The sequence below is a fragment of the Ambystoma mexicanum genome, chromosome 4p (genome assembly GCF_040938575.1).
Source record: "Ambystoma mexicanum isolate Mex_15411 chromosome 4p, UKY_AmexF1_1, whole genome shotgun sequence".
NCBI classification, from domain to species: domain Eukaryota; kingdom Metazoa; phylum Chordata; class Amphibia; order Caudata; family Ambystomatidae; genus Ambystoma; species Ambystoma mexicanum.
Genome location: NC_090927.1, coordinates 1,243,975,356 through 1,243,990,810, shown reverse-complemented (window position 1 = coordinate 1,243,990,810; position 15,455 = coordinate 1,243,975,356). Strand labels below are relative to the sequence as shown.

The window sequence follows — 15,455 nt, the reverse complement described above, 5'->3', positions numbered from 1 at the left end:
ATGGAAGCACCTCAGAAGTTTATTTGGAACACTATTCTGTTTGTTAATGACATCCCTACACATTGTTTAGCTATAGTTGTGAGGGCAAGTATAGGTTTTGGACACAGACAGACTTTTAAGTTGAACTTGCAGACTCAGACTATCCTTAGTTTCTTTAGGTAGGGAAATCCCACCTTAGCATAGGGCAAGTTAGGCCTTACACCATCCTGACATTTAAGTTAATAAATATCTTTTGTTTGAACTTTGATCAAATACGCTGGGTTTTGAGCTCCAACGTGGTGGCTCTGCTGAATAGCAAGCGGTAGGCCAGAGAGGCCTCTGCAAACAAGATGAGCGGTCACAGTGATCGCCATGCTGGAGCTCAACACCCAGCGTATATGCCTTGAACCTCTGACAACCTGCCTTGATAAAGACCCCTGTTGGGTCGAAACATGTATCAGCACTCTATATGTTAATAAACCAGTACTCAAACCTATCTGCGTTGACAAGACATCTCATTTTCTTGTTCTATATATGTAACCCAATCAGACAAACCTTAAGCACTAAATACCCAGCGCCCCGGTGCATGTGGTTCTTTCAAACCTTTCTCTACTACCAATTGGGACAGAAAAGAACTGTCTCCTGAGAACCCATGAACCGGTATCAGGACTCACCCGTACAACTACCATGATCAGCGCAGTGATCTAGCTTTTCTAGTGCTCTACCCACCCCCCCACCCTCACATTAAAGTTATACCTGACTTTGATGTGAGTTTTCAGATATAAATTGTGTAATGTACGAACTGTGAGTGTGTGTAATGTACATATTCTTCATTTACATGTACATTTTGAATAGAAGTAGATTGATTTTGAGCATGTGCAATGCACATATTTAACATGTCATTTTTGTATAGAAGCTTTATATTTCTCACCATGTGTAATGTACATATTTTAAATGTACATATGCCTTTTGTATAGAGGGTGTACACTGATTCTGAGTCTGAATTGTAATAGAAGAACAGCACATGATGTAAGTGTGTCAATATTGTGTGTTGTAAGAGTGTGTGTGGTGTATGCAACAGGAGTGTTTGTCATATGAGTCTGTCACAAGAGAATGTGTTTTAGGAGCGTATGTCAGAAGAGTGTGTATCTTAAGAGCATGTGTCGTTGGACAGTGTGTCGTGAAGCAAGTGTCATAGGAGCGTGTTTTAATTGTGTGTCGTAGGAGCATGTGATTTTGGAGCATGTGATCCAGACTTTACAGGATCACCGCCATCAAGTGAAGAAGGTATTACACCGCCTGCAATCACATAGACTACTGGTCAAACCAGAAAAGTGTCCGTTCGAGGTTACATCAGTATCATACTTAGGATTCATCCTTTCTACGGAAGGCATCGAGATGGATCCTAGTAAGATCAAGGCTATTCTAGAATGGAAGGAACCTCAGAACATCAAAGAGGTGCAGAGATTTCTTGGAATAGCGAACTTTTATCGTCAATTCATTCCCAACTTCTCCAGAATGGTGTTGCCCATCACATCTCTTCTTAAGATAGGGATCAAGTTCACATTTGATGAGGAACCCAGAGAAGCCTTCCAACATCTCAAGAGGCTGTTTACTTAACCCTGGTTTTGGTGCAACCAGATCAAACCAGACAATTCATTTTAGAGACAGACGCATCTATAGGAGCCGTTGGAGCCATCTTACTTCAAAAGACAGCTGATGGTCTGCAACACCCGGTGGCATACTATTCCAAAGCCTTGACCAGCAGCGAGCGCAACTACTCAGTACTCGAAAGAGAACTGTTAGCCATCAAGTTAGCCTGCCAAGGCGTGGCTCACAGTTTCCTTATCCGCACGGACCATCGCAACCTTCGAGTACTGCAGCAGATGGAATGCACCAATGCACGTCATGCCAGATGGGCATATTTCTTTTTACAGTTTGATTTCCTCATTACTTACATACCTGGATCTGAAAATAAGAAGGCAGATACTCTGTCTCCTTGTCAAGGAGAAGATTCTGGTGTCTATCAGGGTCATGAACTGGTATTCCCGGGACTAAGAATAATGGCGGCAGCCTCCCCATTTCTCCAAGAACTGATTCCACATTATCAAGGACAGGTAAACCTTCCTTCTACGGTCACACATGGTATTGATGGGCTCTACTACCATGATACTGCACTCTATATCCCCACAGAGAAACTTCAGGAACAAGTCCTTTCCTGGTGTCACGATTCACCATTATCAGGACAACCAGGGATAAGGAAGATTTATGAATTACTCAGCCGAGGGTTCTGGTGGCCCACACTCAGAAGGGATGTATACAGGTATGTGTCTTCTTGCTCAATATGTGCTTCCAGTAAATACCAAATGGGTAAACCTATTGGGTTGTTGCAACAACCTCAGTTACCTGGACGTCCTTGGGAACCTATATCCACAGACTTCATCGTCGACCTCCCTAAGTCTTGTGGCATGACTACCATTATGGTTACAGTGGATTCATACAGTAAGTTGGCCCACTTCTCTGCCTTCTCTCAGATCCCTTCAGCCCCTGAAACCGCAGCCACCTTTTTTAGAGACATTGTTCGTCTCCATGGACTGCCCAGGACTATAGTATCAGATAGGGGCACTCAATTCACCTCTAAATTTTGGTCTGCCTTATGTCGATTACTGGGTATTCACAGAGTAATGGGCAAACTGAAAGACTTAATGCCAGCCTTGAACAGTATTTGAGATGCTTCTGCAGTTCCCAGCAGGATGAGTGGTTTCGATTTATCCCTCAAGCTGAATTTGCTTATAATAACTCACTTCACAAGTCCACTAGATGAGCCCGTTCTATTGCACTTATGGCTATCATCCTCAACACTTACCTTGGTCTAGTGTGCAGTCTACAAGCATTCCAGCTCCAGACAGTGTGCTTACGGACCTGCGTGAAGCACATGCTTTAGCGAAGAGGGCTCATGAGGCTAGTCAACGCTCGCATAAGAGATGGGCAGACAAGAGAAGACGTGCCAACCCTGACTGGAAGGCGGGCCAGTTGGTCTGGTTATCTTCTAAATTCCTGCCCAAATGGGTCCACACTGGCAAATTCTCCCCACAATTTCTGGGTCCCTTTCCTATAGCATCCAAAGTCAATCCAGTGGCCTATAGACTAAAGTTGCCCAGGTATCTCCAGAGGGTGCACCCAGTGTTCCACACCTCCCTACTGAAAGCATACAAGGAAGATCCTTATCAGCGACACTATAGCAGAGTACCATCACCCATGGCTCTAGTCCCAGACGAATACGAGGTTGCCTGTCTAGTGGATTTCAGATACCGCAAGGGCAGAGTACAATACCTGGTTCATTGGAAGGGGTACCCGGCTGAAGAAAGGTCTTGGGAACCAGAGAGCCACATTCATGCACCCAGATGGGTAAAAAGATTCCACCAGTTGCACCCGGGAAGACCGGGGGGTCCCCTGAGGGGAAGGGGGTATACTGTCAGGAATCGCCGGTGGAAGCTGTGGCATTACTGGAGACATTAGTTCAAGGCTTACTCTCCCCGCTCTAGTCCTCATTCAAGATGGCGGACTTAGGTATTTAAACAGACTCTGCCCCCCTATTATGTGCATTGTATCTGTTTTTGTTCCTTACAGTGCTCTGCTGTTTACTACAGTGCTCTGCTGTTTACTCAGTTGAGATTAACCAGGTTACTCACCGTAGTGACCACCTTACTCCTAGTCCATAGTCCCCTTTCCTCCATACTTATGGAACATCTCTCCGTCCTGTGGGACGGGACCGGAGCACTTTGTAAAAAGCATCCACATTTCTTTTTCCAAAAATGTGTCCTTCCTCTCTTTCTTGCATGGGGCCCAGCACGCGGCCGTAACCCTGCCCACCTTTGCTCCACCCCGCGCATCGCCCATCACTCCTTTTCTATCACCAGGTCAGAGACCTATTAGCAATAACAGAGGAACCTTATTAGAGGGGACGGCGGGCGAATGGAGGAAAGGGGACTATGGACTAGGAGTAAGGTGGTCACTACGGTGAGTAACCTGGTTATACCCCTACATCCCGTCCCCTTTCCTCCATACTTCTGGGAGATTCCCAAACACTCCTAACAGGAACTACGGGTGGATGGAAATACCCCTTACTGGATTCAGCACAGCCCGACCAAACTGAGCATCAGCTCTTGAGCTCATGTCAAGACAATAATGCTTACAAAAAGCAGATGGGGAGGCCCAAGTAGCTGCCCTAGCGATGGACTCCCAGGGAACATATTTCTGAAAAGCAACCGCGGCTGCCTTGCCCCGCACCAGGTGTGCATGTATACCCTTAGGAGGTTTCAGCCCTTGGACGGTGAAAGACTCTGTAATGCAGGCGGCAATCCACCGAGAAATAGTCGCCTTAGAGGCCTGCTTACCCTGAGGGTTACCAAAAGTCACAAATAGTTGAGAAGAACTCCTAAGCTCGGAAGTTCTGTCCAGATAGAATTTAAGAGCCTTTCTGACATCGAGACAATGCAGAACCCTGTCTGCCTCTGAGGTAGGATTCGGAAAAAAGACCGGCAGGGATATCGACTGATTCAGATGGAATTCCGTTACCACCTTTGGCAGGAAAGTATGATTCGTCCGTAGGACTACCTTATCCTTGTGATAGACCAAGAAGGGATGCTCCACCGACAAGGCCTGGAGCTCACTCACCCGCCTTGCTGACATAACGGCGACCAAAAATGACACTTTCCAGGATAGGTACTTGAGGTCCACCATGGCCATGGGTTCGAAAAGCTTATGGCACAAGGCCGTCAGGACTACATTTAGATTCCACAGCGGGTGCGGACTTAGCTGTCTGAGTACTATCCTTCATCTTGGTGAGCTCTACATCTGTTGTAGAATGAAAGAGCTCATTTCCATTGAATGGAAGGTCCAACACCTTGTCCTGCACTTCTTTTGACAATTTAGTGGCATGCAGCCACACCTGCCGGGAGGTATCAACCCCCAGCATAAGGCCCCGAGCTGAGGTGTCTACGTGATGAGCCGCAGTCTCCAGGAGATCCTGTGCCAAGACCCTGGCGTCAGATAAACCCCCCCCTTGAAGTCTTCCAACTTCTCGACCGGGATGAACTCCTCAAACTCCGACAGACATTTCCACATCTGCATATTAGCCCCCACTAACATCAGTTCGGCATTGGCCTGCATGAACTGCAAGGCCTAGTTGGTGAAGACTTTCCTCTCGAGGGAGTCGAGGAGCTTGTCTTCCTTTCCCAGAACCTGAGTAGCCTTCGTGGAAGAGGATGCTGCAGGCCTGGACTGCAAAGTGGCCGCAGCCACCACTGTGGAGGAGGGGGGCGGACAAGATGACAGGGCCACCTCTTCCGAAGAATGTAGCCTGTATCTCGCGTCAATTTTCTTATTGACGAAAAGTCCAGAGTGTGGATTTTCCCAGACCCTGCGGACCTCGGCCAGAACGTCCTTCTGCAAGAACAGGCCGGTACGCTCCAAAGGAGACAGGGTGAACGCCCCAGAAAGCACGCCCTCCTGCGGAGCGTGTGAATCGGGCACTGGAACATCTAAGAAGCACATCATGTCCAGTACCCAGTCATGAAAAGCTCTAATAGAGCAGGGCAGGTCGGCGTTGTCCTGATCGCCTTGCGCGTCATCCGACAGTAGGATCCTGCTGAGCCGTGTAGGGCACTGCCTTGTCCATGGGGGAGAAAGGGGACAATGGCGGAAGAGTCGGGGAAGGCACCGTAGGCAAGGGAGGCGCCGGCAGAACCACTGGAGGAACGTGTGGAGCCCGAGGCGTGGGCGGACATATCTCCCTAAAAAGCCCTTTGAAATACTCCCTCATGGGGTCGGTACGTATGAGCTTTTGAAATTTACCAAAAAAGGCGTCCTCCGTGGACTGTTTTGGAACCTGAGGAGGCCTCTCATGAGGTGGACAAGTCCAGGGACGTAACGGGGAAGGGTACCACACTGGCCCCTCCACCGACGTATCCACATAAAGCAAAGGTGCCGACCCCGCAGGCAATGAAACATTGTGCGGAAGAGGCATCCGGGCGTTCCAATCGTAAACTGGCCGATATGGATGCGCACAAGGGACTCTATGTTCACCCAAGGAACCAAGCCCTACACCTGAGGCGGCAGCGTAGTTGTAAGGGTAGCACCCAAAATGGCTGCCGCGGTCGTGGCGGGAACGGGCGCCATTTTGTCATCGCCTGAGGGGAACTTCGGCACGTGAGGAAGTGAGGCAGGGGTCCCCGTTGATGGATCAGGGGTCTTAACTTTAGCCTTAACATAAGGAACCTCGGCAGAGCCGGTACTATGAGACCTGGAATGTTTCTGTGACATACCAACCGCCAAATTAGCCTTCCCGGGAAGGACCTCGGAACTGCCGGTAAAAGAAGAACTTTCCTTCTTTGCCCCCTCAACAGATCTGGTGTCGCCGCAAGAGCGGGAACTGTGAGAAACAGCCTTCACCGGTAAGGCCTTGTCAGGCCTCTCAGAAATATTGGTAGCTTTAGACTCTGAAAGAGGGACCTCGGACCCACGTCCGGTGACAGCCTTATCCGCGCGGGCCTCGAACATCCGTTCGGTGACAGCAAGCCCCACCAAGGCCTTGGGGCGCACCCCGGTCTTATTTTTCAGGGAAGCCGACAGAGAGGCCTCAGAGCGAGCTCCGGTATCCTACGATTCAGTAGAACTGGGTCTACAAACAGCCCCCACAGGAGGGGCCTCGGAGCATGCTCCGGTATCAACAGGCCCCTTACGGAGACCTTCGGAGAAAGCTCTGGTACAATTATTAGGCCCATCGGGCACCTCAGGGCGAACCCCGGTGACAGAGCGATCAACGCTCCTCCTGGCTTGAGAGGAACCTGGAAAGGTATTCCCCGGCCGGGGTGCTCTGAAAAGTAAAGAACTTACCGGGAGTTTTTTCTTCTCGTCGATGAACGCCTGAAAATGTGAAGGAGGAGTTTGTCGGAATACCTCCTCCCACCGCTCCAACCGAGGTTGAAGTGCCCGGACCGAAAGGGAGTCGCAGTAAAAACAGGAGTCCCAACAGTGATCAGGACCCAAACACTCTAAACAAAGAGGATGGGGATCCGCCCTTGCGAAGCCACGGTGACACGATATCTGGAAAGTCTAGTTTGAACGACATAGACAGACTAGTACACGATCGCTAGCGAGAGCCAGAGAGGAAAAAGGGAAGAAAATCTTCCGAGGATGCAAGTGCGTCCAGTCCCGAACGAGCGGAGAAAAGGACTAATGGGCGATGCGCTGGGCGGAGCCAAGGTGGGCGCGGCTACGGCTGCATGCTGGGCCACGCGCAAGAAAGAGAGGAAGGACACATTTTTGAAAAATAAAATTTGGGATGCTTTTTACAAAGTGCTCCGGTCCCGTTCCAAAGGATGGAGAGATGTCCCATAAGTATGGAGGAAAGGGGACGGGACGTAGTAGTATCTACTTTTGCTATTCTTCTGTACTCCTGGTGATTCGCCTTGCTGATCCGCTCTTGTACCCTCTCTCGTTTCGTTCTACTTTCCTTGTCTAGCTGTTCGTCAGTTTCACTTCTTTCTACGTGATTCTATCTTTAGGCCTTCTACCGCCATTCCTCTCTTACCTGAACCACTTCTCACTGTCAGGTTCCTTTCTGCGGCACTCCCGTGATTCCATCTGTGGGAGGGGTAAGTGTTCGTTTCAGCGCATTTGGTTCCGACGCTGCCCCGTGCCTCTATCCCTTGGCATCCTATCGCCATTCTTTTCTTACCTGAACCATCCTCCGGATTAAGGTTTCGTTCCATCTGTGGGAAGGGCAGTGTTCATTACAGCTCTCTCGGTTCCTGCTCAGCCCAATTCTGTTATTTTCTGGCTATTCTGTAGTAGGCTTCTGCAGCCCTCCTCTCTTACCTCTTTTTTTCTTCTTTATCCTCCTTGGTCCGGTCTTCAGTCTTGGAGCCTCCTTGGTCCGGTCTTCACTCTTGGAGACTTCCACGCTTACTCCCTGGAGGAGCCGGCTTTCTGCATAACTTTATCATTTCAAACCTTTCTCCTTCTTACCTACTTTTCACTGGCCTCTGAGCTCCTCTTAATTTCATTTTCTAATCATATTTACATACTATATCGTGGGCTATTGCCACTGAAGAGTTCCAGAGCTGGGTTCCGGTTTGAACTTTTCCTTACCACTATATTTGCCACCATCCAAGACCAGAGACTTCCAGTATTTACCCAGTGAAATTGGACATCTGGGTTTTTTCTGCCAATCGGCTTTTCCCCTGAATTTGGGGTTTGGCTTCTCGGGGGGCCCCTTAGGGCAGGTACAATCCCTGCCAAGGTGGCCTCTGAGGGAGCAGGCCCTATTTACACGATCGGAAGGACCGAAGGTCTAAAGAGAAACAGGCACCAGACAAGAGGAAGCCCCGCAAGAAGACAACTTCCATTACTAAGGACAGGTCATCCGAAGAATCGGATGAGGAGGAGATTTGGGAAGAAGGGCAGAGGCCTGACAGCAAGTGTCATAGGAGTGTGTGCTGTTGACGCACGAGTCGAAGGATGATGTATCATAGTAGCGTGTGTTGTAGGAGCATTTGTTGTAGGAGCGTGTGTTGTAGGAGTGAGTGATATTTGAGTGCATGTTATAGGAGCAGGTGCTGTAGGAATGTGATGTAAGAGTGTGTGCTAAAGGACTCATGTCTTAAGAGCATGTGTCATAGGAGCGCGTGTCCTAAGAGCGCGTATTGTTGGAGCTTGCATAGTAAGAGGGTGTGTTACAATGTGTGTTTTTAGTGTACATATCAAATGCTCATCTCCCACACATGGGTGTACAGTTTGTATATAAAAGGTACTTTCATTCTACTTATGCACTGTATGCCTCCTATACGTATGAAAACACACATTAAAGTGAACTCGAACATAGATGTGAGTTATCTTATATTTCTTAAACTTGAATGCAATTTACATCTTTTGAAAACTGTTATCAAAGTCAGCCTTCGGTGAAGAATGCCGGGAATTCGTCCCCTCTCCCCAAGGGCGAGCTGCCCCATTGGGGCAAGGGAGGTGAACCTAAAACCCCCTATGGGACAGGGCAAGTGGGATCCTACTGGGGGGGATTCCCCCTTTGGGGACAGGCAATCCATACATAGGGATATATCGTATCCTCCCTTAACCCAGTAATCTGCTTGCCTTGTGTTTTACATTGTAATTACACCAATGGGAGGTATGTTTCAGACCCCTTTAAGGCACTGTCTTAAACTCAAAGTGGAAATGCCACCCCCTCCTTGTCTGCAAGAAAAGAGATGAATCAGCACGGATCCATATGGAGAGAGTAGCCGGAGGAGCTACAGACACTAACAACGCTTGTGTAGAGACCCCCTCCTGGGAGGAGTCGCAGAGAGAGATGAGCCCACACTTGCCATGATGGGCCAAAGCAGAGGAAAGTCCATGGAACATCTGACTCTCCTGCCGAGATGCACACCAGAGAAACCCAGTCCGCGAGGGTCTCCACCAGCAGGGAATGAACGTGCAGAATGGTGCCACGACAAACCGATGCCCAAAATCCCCAGGAAGACAGCAGGAATCGAGCGTCAGCTCTGACACACCTAAGAAGCCAGAGCAGAAAAGCTGCATTGACCGACCTGAACACCGACCCAGAAGAGCACCGCAGAAAGCAAAGTTACGTGGTCGTTTCTGGGAGGCAAGTGGATGGTGGAAAAGCAAAAACAAGCTCCAAAGCAGGTAGAAGGCATCCAGAACCGAAAGTGCAGTGAGAAAAAACAGACCCCGAGGTGGGGGGAGAGCAAACAGAACCCAAGGTGGGGTTAGAACAAACAGACCCCCCCATCGGGGTGCAAGCCACAAGGCCCCAAACTGGGCTGAGAGCAAACTGGCCCTGTAATGGCGTATAAGAGAACTGACACAAGCCCCAAGAGAGTTGAGAGAAACTAAATCACATGGAGTGCTGTGAAGCCGGAGAACCCAGAGAGGGGTAAAATCCAGAAAGCAGTGAGGTGTGGAAAAAAACAATAAGGTTCCCTACGAGGAGGAGAACTTATCTGGTCCTACGAGCCAGGAGGTTCCCAAAGAGGGAGCAGGAGAGAGAATAGGCCAATGTCCCGGGCCACCCAGGGAGACAGAGACTAACCAAGGACTGAGAATTAATTCCAGGGGGGGAAGTTGGAAGAGACATTTGCTGTTGCTTTGAGTGGAACTGTACATCGGTCAAGAAGCCCTTTCTTCTAATACAGAGACATTACTGTGGGGTAAGAAAACAGCAACCATTCCACCCTTTGGGTAGAAGGCCCTTTTGATACTTTTGGATTAAGTTCTGCATAGTTGTATAGTGCTAGAGATAGGAATTAGGTTAGGATAGGTTTTCTGGAGAGCAGATTATTTTTATAAGACCTCATAGAATTGCCATCTTGTCCGTCTCCTGATTCTGACTTACCACACTTGTCTTTGATGCGTGTTTGCAGGAGATGTAAATTGTCCAATCTACGAACTGTGAAACTCATTTGAATCTTTATACAGTTTGTATAGAATATACAAATTCAGAAGCTGTACATTTATTCTCAGCATGTGTAATGTACATATTCTAAGTGCGCATTTTATATAAAAGGTGTACACTGATTCTGAGCATTTTCCGTAAAACCATAACAGCATGTGGTACAAGTGTATCATGAGTGTGTGTGAAACAGTGTGCGTTGTAAAAGGTTTTTTGGTGCGTGTCATCTGCGTGTGTCGTAGAACTTTTTATTGTAGGAGCATGTGTCATATGAGCAAAATGTGTGTGTCATAGAAGCACCTATAACAGCATGTGGTGTAAGTGTGTCATAAGTGGGTGTTGTAAGTGCATGTATTGTAAGAGTATGTGTGGTTTGTACCATGGGAGTGTGACATACGAGTGTGTGTGGGAAATGTGTTATCTTAGGAGCAAGTTTTATAGGAGTGTGTGTTGTAACAGTATGTAGTGTAACTGTGTGTCGTAGGAGGATATGTTGCAGGATAACATGTGGGTGGAGAGTGTGCCATAAGAGCATCTGTTGTAGGTGCATGTGTCATAGGAGCACGTGTCATATGAGTGTGTGTTGTAGGAGCGTGTGTCATAGGCAGATGCATATTAGGAGTGTGTGTTGAAGCTTGTGTCTTAACAGGATGTGTCATAGTAGCGTGTGTTGGAGCTTGTGTCATAGGAGTTCGTGTGAACGGAGCAAGTGTCAAAGAAGCGCGTGTCATAAGTGTGCACATCATAGGAGGTGTGGTAGGACTATGCCATTAAAAGTGTATGTCATAGGATCGATGTAAGAGCACGTGTCGTAGGAGCATGTGTCGTAGAAACATGCGTTGTAGGAGCATGCACAATACGATTGTGTGTTATTATAGTGTATTATTATAGTGTACATATACAAAATGTTCCTCTCCTATGCATATATGTATAGTTAGTATATAAAATGTACCTTAATTCTGCTCATGCACTTTAAGCCTCCTATACAAATGACAGCTCATATTAAAGTGAACTCTAACTTTGATATGAGTTCTTAATATCTACAAGAAGCCTACCTGTCTTTTACAGTTCATACTTATATGCAATTTACATTGTGTGAAAACTGACACCAAAGTCATCCTTAACATTGATGTGAGTTTTCAGATTGCGTAATTTACGAACTTTGAAACTCATACGCCTCTTTGTACAATTTGTATGAAAGATTCACATTCATTCTGCGCATGCGTCAAATCTAGATAAATCTTTACTATCTCAAAATTGCACAAGTCTATTTTTAACATTTCTTTTTCGGTGCACCAATTCCTACTGAAATCTAGGTGCATGCCAAAAGTCGACATAGCCAATTTGAAGATATTTGGACCGAAAATAAAAAAAATATTCCTATGGAAAAACCCCATGCTAAAAAGCTGCTCAAAACACAATCAAAGTGATAGAGATGGATTTGGAGAAAGTGGGTGGAATGCTTTTTGACAAAAACAAATCTCTTGTTGCTAATAATGTTAGTCCTAAAGGAGCCTCATGCTGGCATACAGCAGCATATATATCAGTAAAAACCCCACATAAAGAAATAGTATGTGTTTTTTTTGTCTGACCTGGCATGTCAGGTTGCACTGCTTTCACTATCTCTGGGTGCTGCAGCGGGTTCCCAGGATATACAAACCACTCTTTGATTGAAGGACAAGACCCTGGGGTACCTGAAGAAGAGAACATTGGATTAATTACCAAAAATGCATTTCGAAAGGGAGGTAAACTGAGTATAGTATAACATTTCTTTCTTTAACCGCTCTGCTGCTAAGAACATGGGAGGCCACGTCCATGCAAATGGCACAGAAGAACAAGTTACTTACCAACTGTAACATTCTTTCAACTGGATGTCCTCCCACATATTCCTCATCTTATGATATTCGCATCCTGCCAGCTTTGCTGCTTCGGAGAAAAGAATTCTCGGTAGAGGGCGCTGTGCACGAGGTTGTGGTGTCAATGTCCCTTAACGGGCTCTGTACCGTGTCGACGTCACCAACAGTATAAATAGCTTGTGCGGCGCCCGTTGGCTTCAGCTCTGTTTTTTCAAGGAAAGATTTGAGGAACACCCAGGCGTGCCTCATGACTGATAGACTCTTCGTGAGAGGAAAGTGTAAGTAACTTAAACTGTACTGCGAGGTAGGATGGGAGAGGCGTTGAGGAATACGTGGAAGGAACATCCAGTTGAAAGACGTTACAGTTTAAGTAACTTGTTCTTCAAATGGATTGTGTCCTCCCAAGTATTCCTCATCTTATGATAGACTCCCTTTGCAGTGGTAATTTTGAAGGTGGGAGTACTTATTATTGTTCTCATGGACAGAATGAAGTACCGCCTGGGCAAATAAACCCTCATTGGAAGAAGAGGCACCTAGCATTGATGCCCATGTTGCAGCTGAACAAATATCTACTGCAGGGACTCCCCTCTTCAAAGCCGCAGAAGTAGCCATCCACCTAGTCGATTGCGCTTGAAGCCCATCCGGTAGATCTTTTCCCGCCAATCTGTATCACTCAATTATAGCCAGAATGATCCAACGTGATACAGTGAGTTTTGTCACTGCTAATCCCAATTTTTTGACCTGTATAACCTACAAAAAGTTGGTCATCTTGATGTAATTTTGACATTCTTGAAATGTAAAAACTGAGAGCCCTTTTGTGGTCCAGTCTATGCAGTCTCTCCTCTTCTTTACCCAAATGAGGAGGAGGATAGAATGTTGGTAATATGAATTTTTGTGACAAATGGAAGTCAGAAACTACTTTTGGTAGGAAAGAGGGTTTAACCTTAAGAACCACTTTGTCCTTGTAAAAAGTAGTATATGGAGGTTGACATGAGAGAGCCTGTAGTTCACTAACCCTGCAGGCTGATGTTAAGGCCACAAGAAGGAAAGTCATTAATGTTAGAAGCCTCAAGGGACAGGAGTGCAGAGGCTCAAAAGGTATACAAGTTAGAAACTTAAGTACTAGATTTAAATCACAAGTTGGGACATGAAAGGGGACGACATGAAAGGGGACTGGAGGGTATACATTAGTAAGCCATTTCAAGAATTGAATTATTAATGGAATTTTGAAGTAAGAAACCTCTCCCGAGGAGTGCTTTAAAATGGACAGCGCATCTAGGTATCCTTTAATTGTTCCGATCTGGAGCCCCAGATTGGCTAGATGCAATAGGCTAGATGCAATAGGAAAGAGAGCACCATTGGGGTGCCACATTGAAAAGGGTCAACAACCTTATCTTTGCACGAGTTACTGAAATTATTCTAATGACACCCGTACAAAGATTTTGTTGCTGGCCTTCTGGCCGAAAACAAAATCTCCATTACATCATCCGAAGATCCCAATCTTTGTATCTCAACCTCTCAGAAACCATGCGTGAAGGTTGAGTGTCTTGACCTCTGGAGAACTTGACCTTCCCCTTGCGAGAGAAGATCCTCTCTTTGCAGAAGACGTATTGGAGGGCAGATGGACATGTCCAGAAGGTCCGGGTACCAAAGTCCTCCTGACCCAATCCAGGGCAATTAGGATCATGGTTTTCCTGAATGTTCTCAACCTCCTGATTACTTGAGGAATCACGTGGACTGGAGGAAACGTGTACAGAAGTGGAAACTTCCAGTCCACCATGAACGCATCTCCTAGAGCTCCTCTCAGAGGAAATTCCCTTGAGCAGTACTTTTCGCACTTCCGGTTTACCGTGGTCGCAAACAGGGTGAAGATCTCCAGAAGGACTTCCTGAGCTAGCTCCCACTCGTGGGAGACTGTGCTCTGCCTGCTCAGAGCGCCTGCCGCCGTGTTCTCCTCTCCGGCTAGGTGAACTGCCAATAGAGAGATTCCTTCTCATATTGCCCAGATCCAGAGCTGCATTGCCTCTCTGCACAGTGGTAGTGACCCTACGCCTCCTCTCTTGTTGAGGTAGTACATGGCCACCGTGTTGTACATCATTATCAGGACATTCTTTCCCTGTACAGAGGGCAGGAAGGCCTTCAGCGCTAGTCTGATTGCCCTCAGCTCCAATAGGTTGATGTGTAGTTTGGACTCCGATGGAGACCAACATCCGCCGATTGTCAGCTCGTTGGTGTGGGCTCGCCATCCCGTGAGTGAAGCGTCCGTTACTACTGTTATCTCCGGCCATGGTTGCCAAAAAGATTCTCCCTTGAGGATGTTGTTGTTGCAGGCCCACCATAGTAGATCCTGACCAACTGCGCTCGGGACTTGAAGAAGATCCGACATACTCCCCAAGAATTGGGACCACTGAGTTCTGAGGGCCCATTGGAGTGAAGTTGAGGGAGAAGCCCAGTTTATGAAGGAAGTAACAGGTGATCGACAAATGTTTCTGAGCTTGTTCGGGAGAACACGCTCTAGTCAACCAATCGTCCAGGTCGGAGTAGACATGAATTCCCCCTCTCCTGAGACTCGCTGCCACAACCGCCATCATTTTGGTGAAAACCCTCGGGCGGAGGTCAGCCCGAATGGCAGAACTCAAAACTGAAAGTGAGAACCGCCAACCGCCAACCTCAGGTACTTTCTGTGCTTGGGATTGATTGGCACATGAAAGTGAGCATCCTGAAGGTCCAATGATACCAACCAGTCTTGGAGTTGGAGAGCCTGAAGGATCTGAGAAAGGGTTACCATCTTGAACTTGTCCTTCCTGAGGAACTTGTTCAAGTTTCTGAAGTCCAAGATGGGTCTCAATCCTCGGTCGTTCTTTGGAATGGGAAAGTACGAGGAGTACCAACCCTTGTACCTCTCCACTACAGGTACCTGTTCTATTGCACCTTTCTCTAGCAGGGTTAAAATGTCCTGCAACGGGAGCGTATCTGGAATTTTGACAGAGTTGGTTCCCGGTGGATGGTCCCGAGGCCTTTTTAGGAAGGGAAGGCAGTAACCTTGAGCTACTGTCTCCAATGCCCAAGCATCTGAAGTAATGCCCCGCCATTCTTTCAGATGCTGAGAGATTCTGCCTCCCACCGGGGTATTGTGTGATAAGGCCTCA

The 15,455-nt window shown here is 47.3% G+C and overlaps 1 protein-coding gene across 2 annotated transcripts in view; it reads right to left on the bottom strand.

The window, feature by feature from the left end:
* The window catches only part of FAM120B (family with sequence similarity 120 member B), a 1,542,581-nt gene that overhangs the window by 1,269,360 nt on the left and 257,766 nt on the right, over positions 1 to 15,455 (bottom strand). For both annotated transcript variants that reach the window (XM_069606906.1, XM_069606905.1), the window contains exon 4: positions 12,043 to 12,144. In XM_069606906.1, the coding sequence (XP_069463007.1) occupies positions 12,043 to 12,144 (102 nt within the window). The remainder of the gene's footprint in view (positions 1 to 12,042; positions 12,145 to 15,455) is intronic.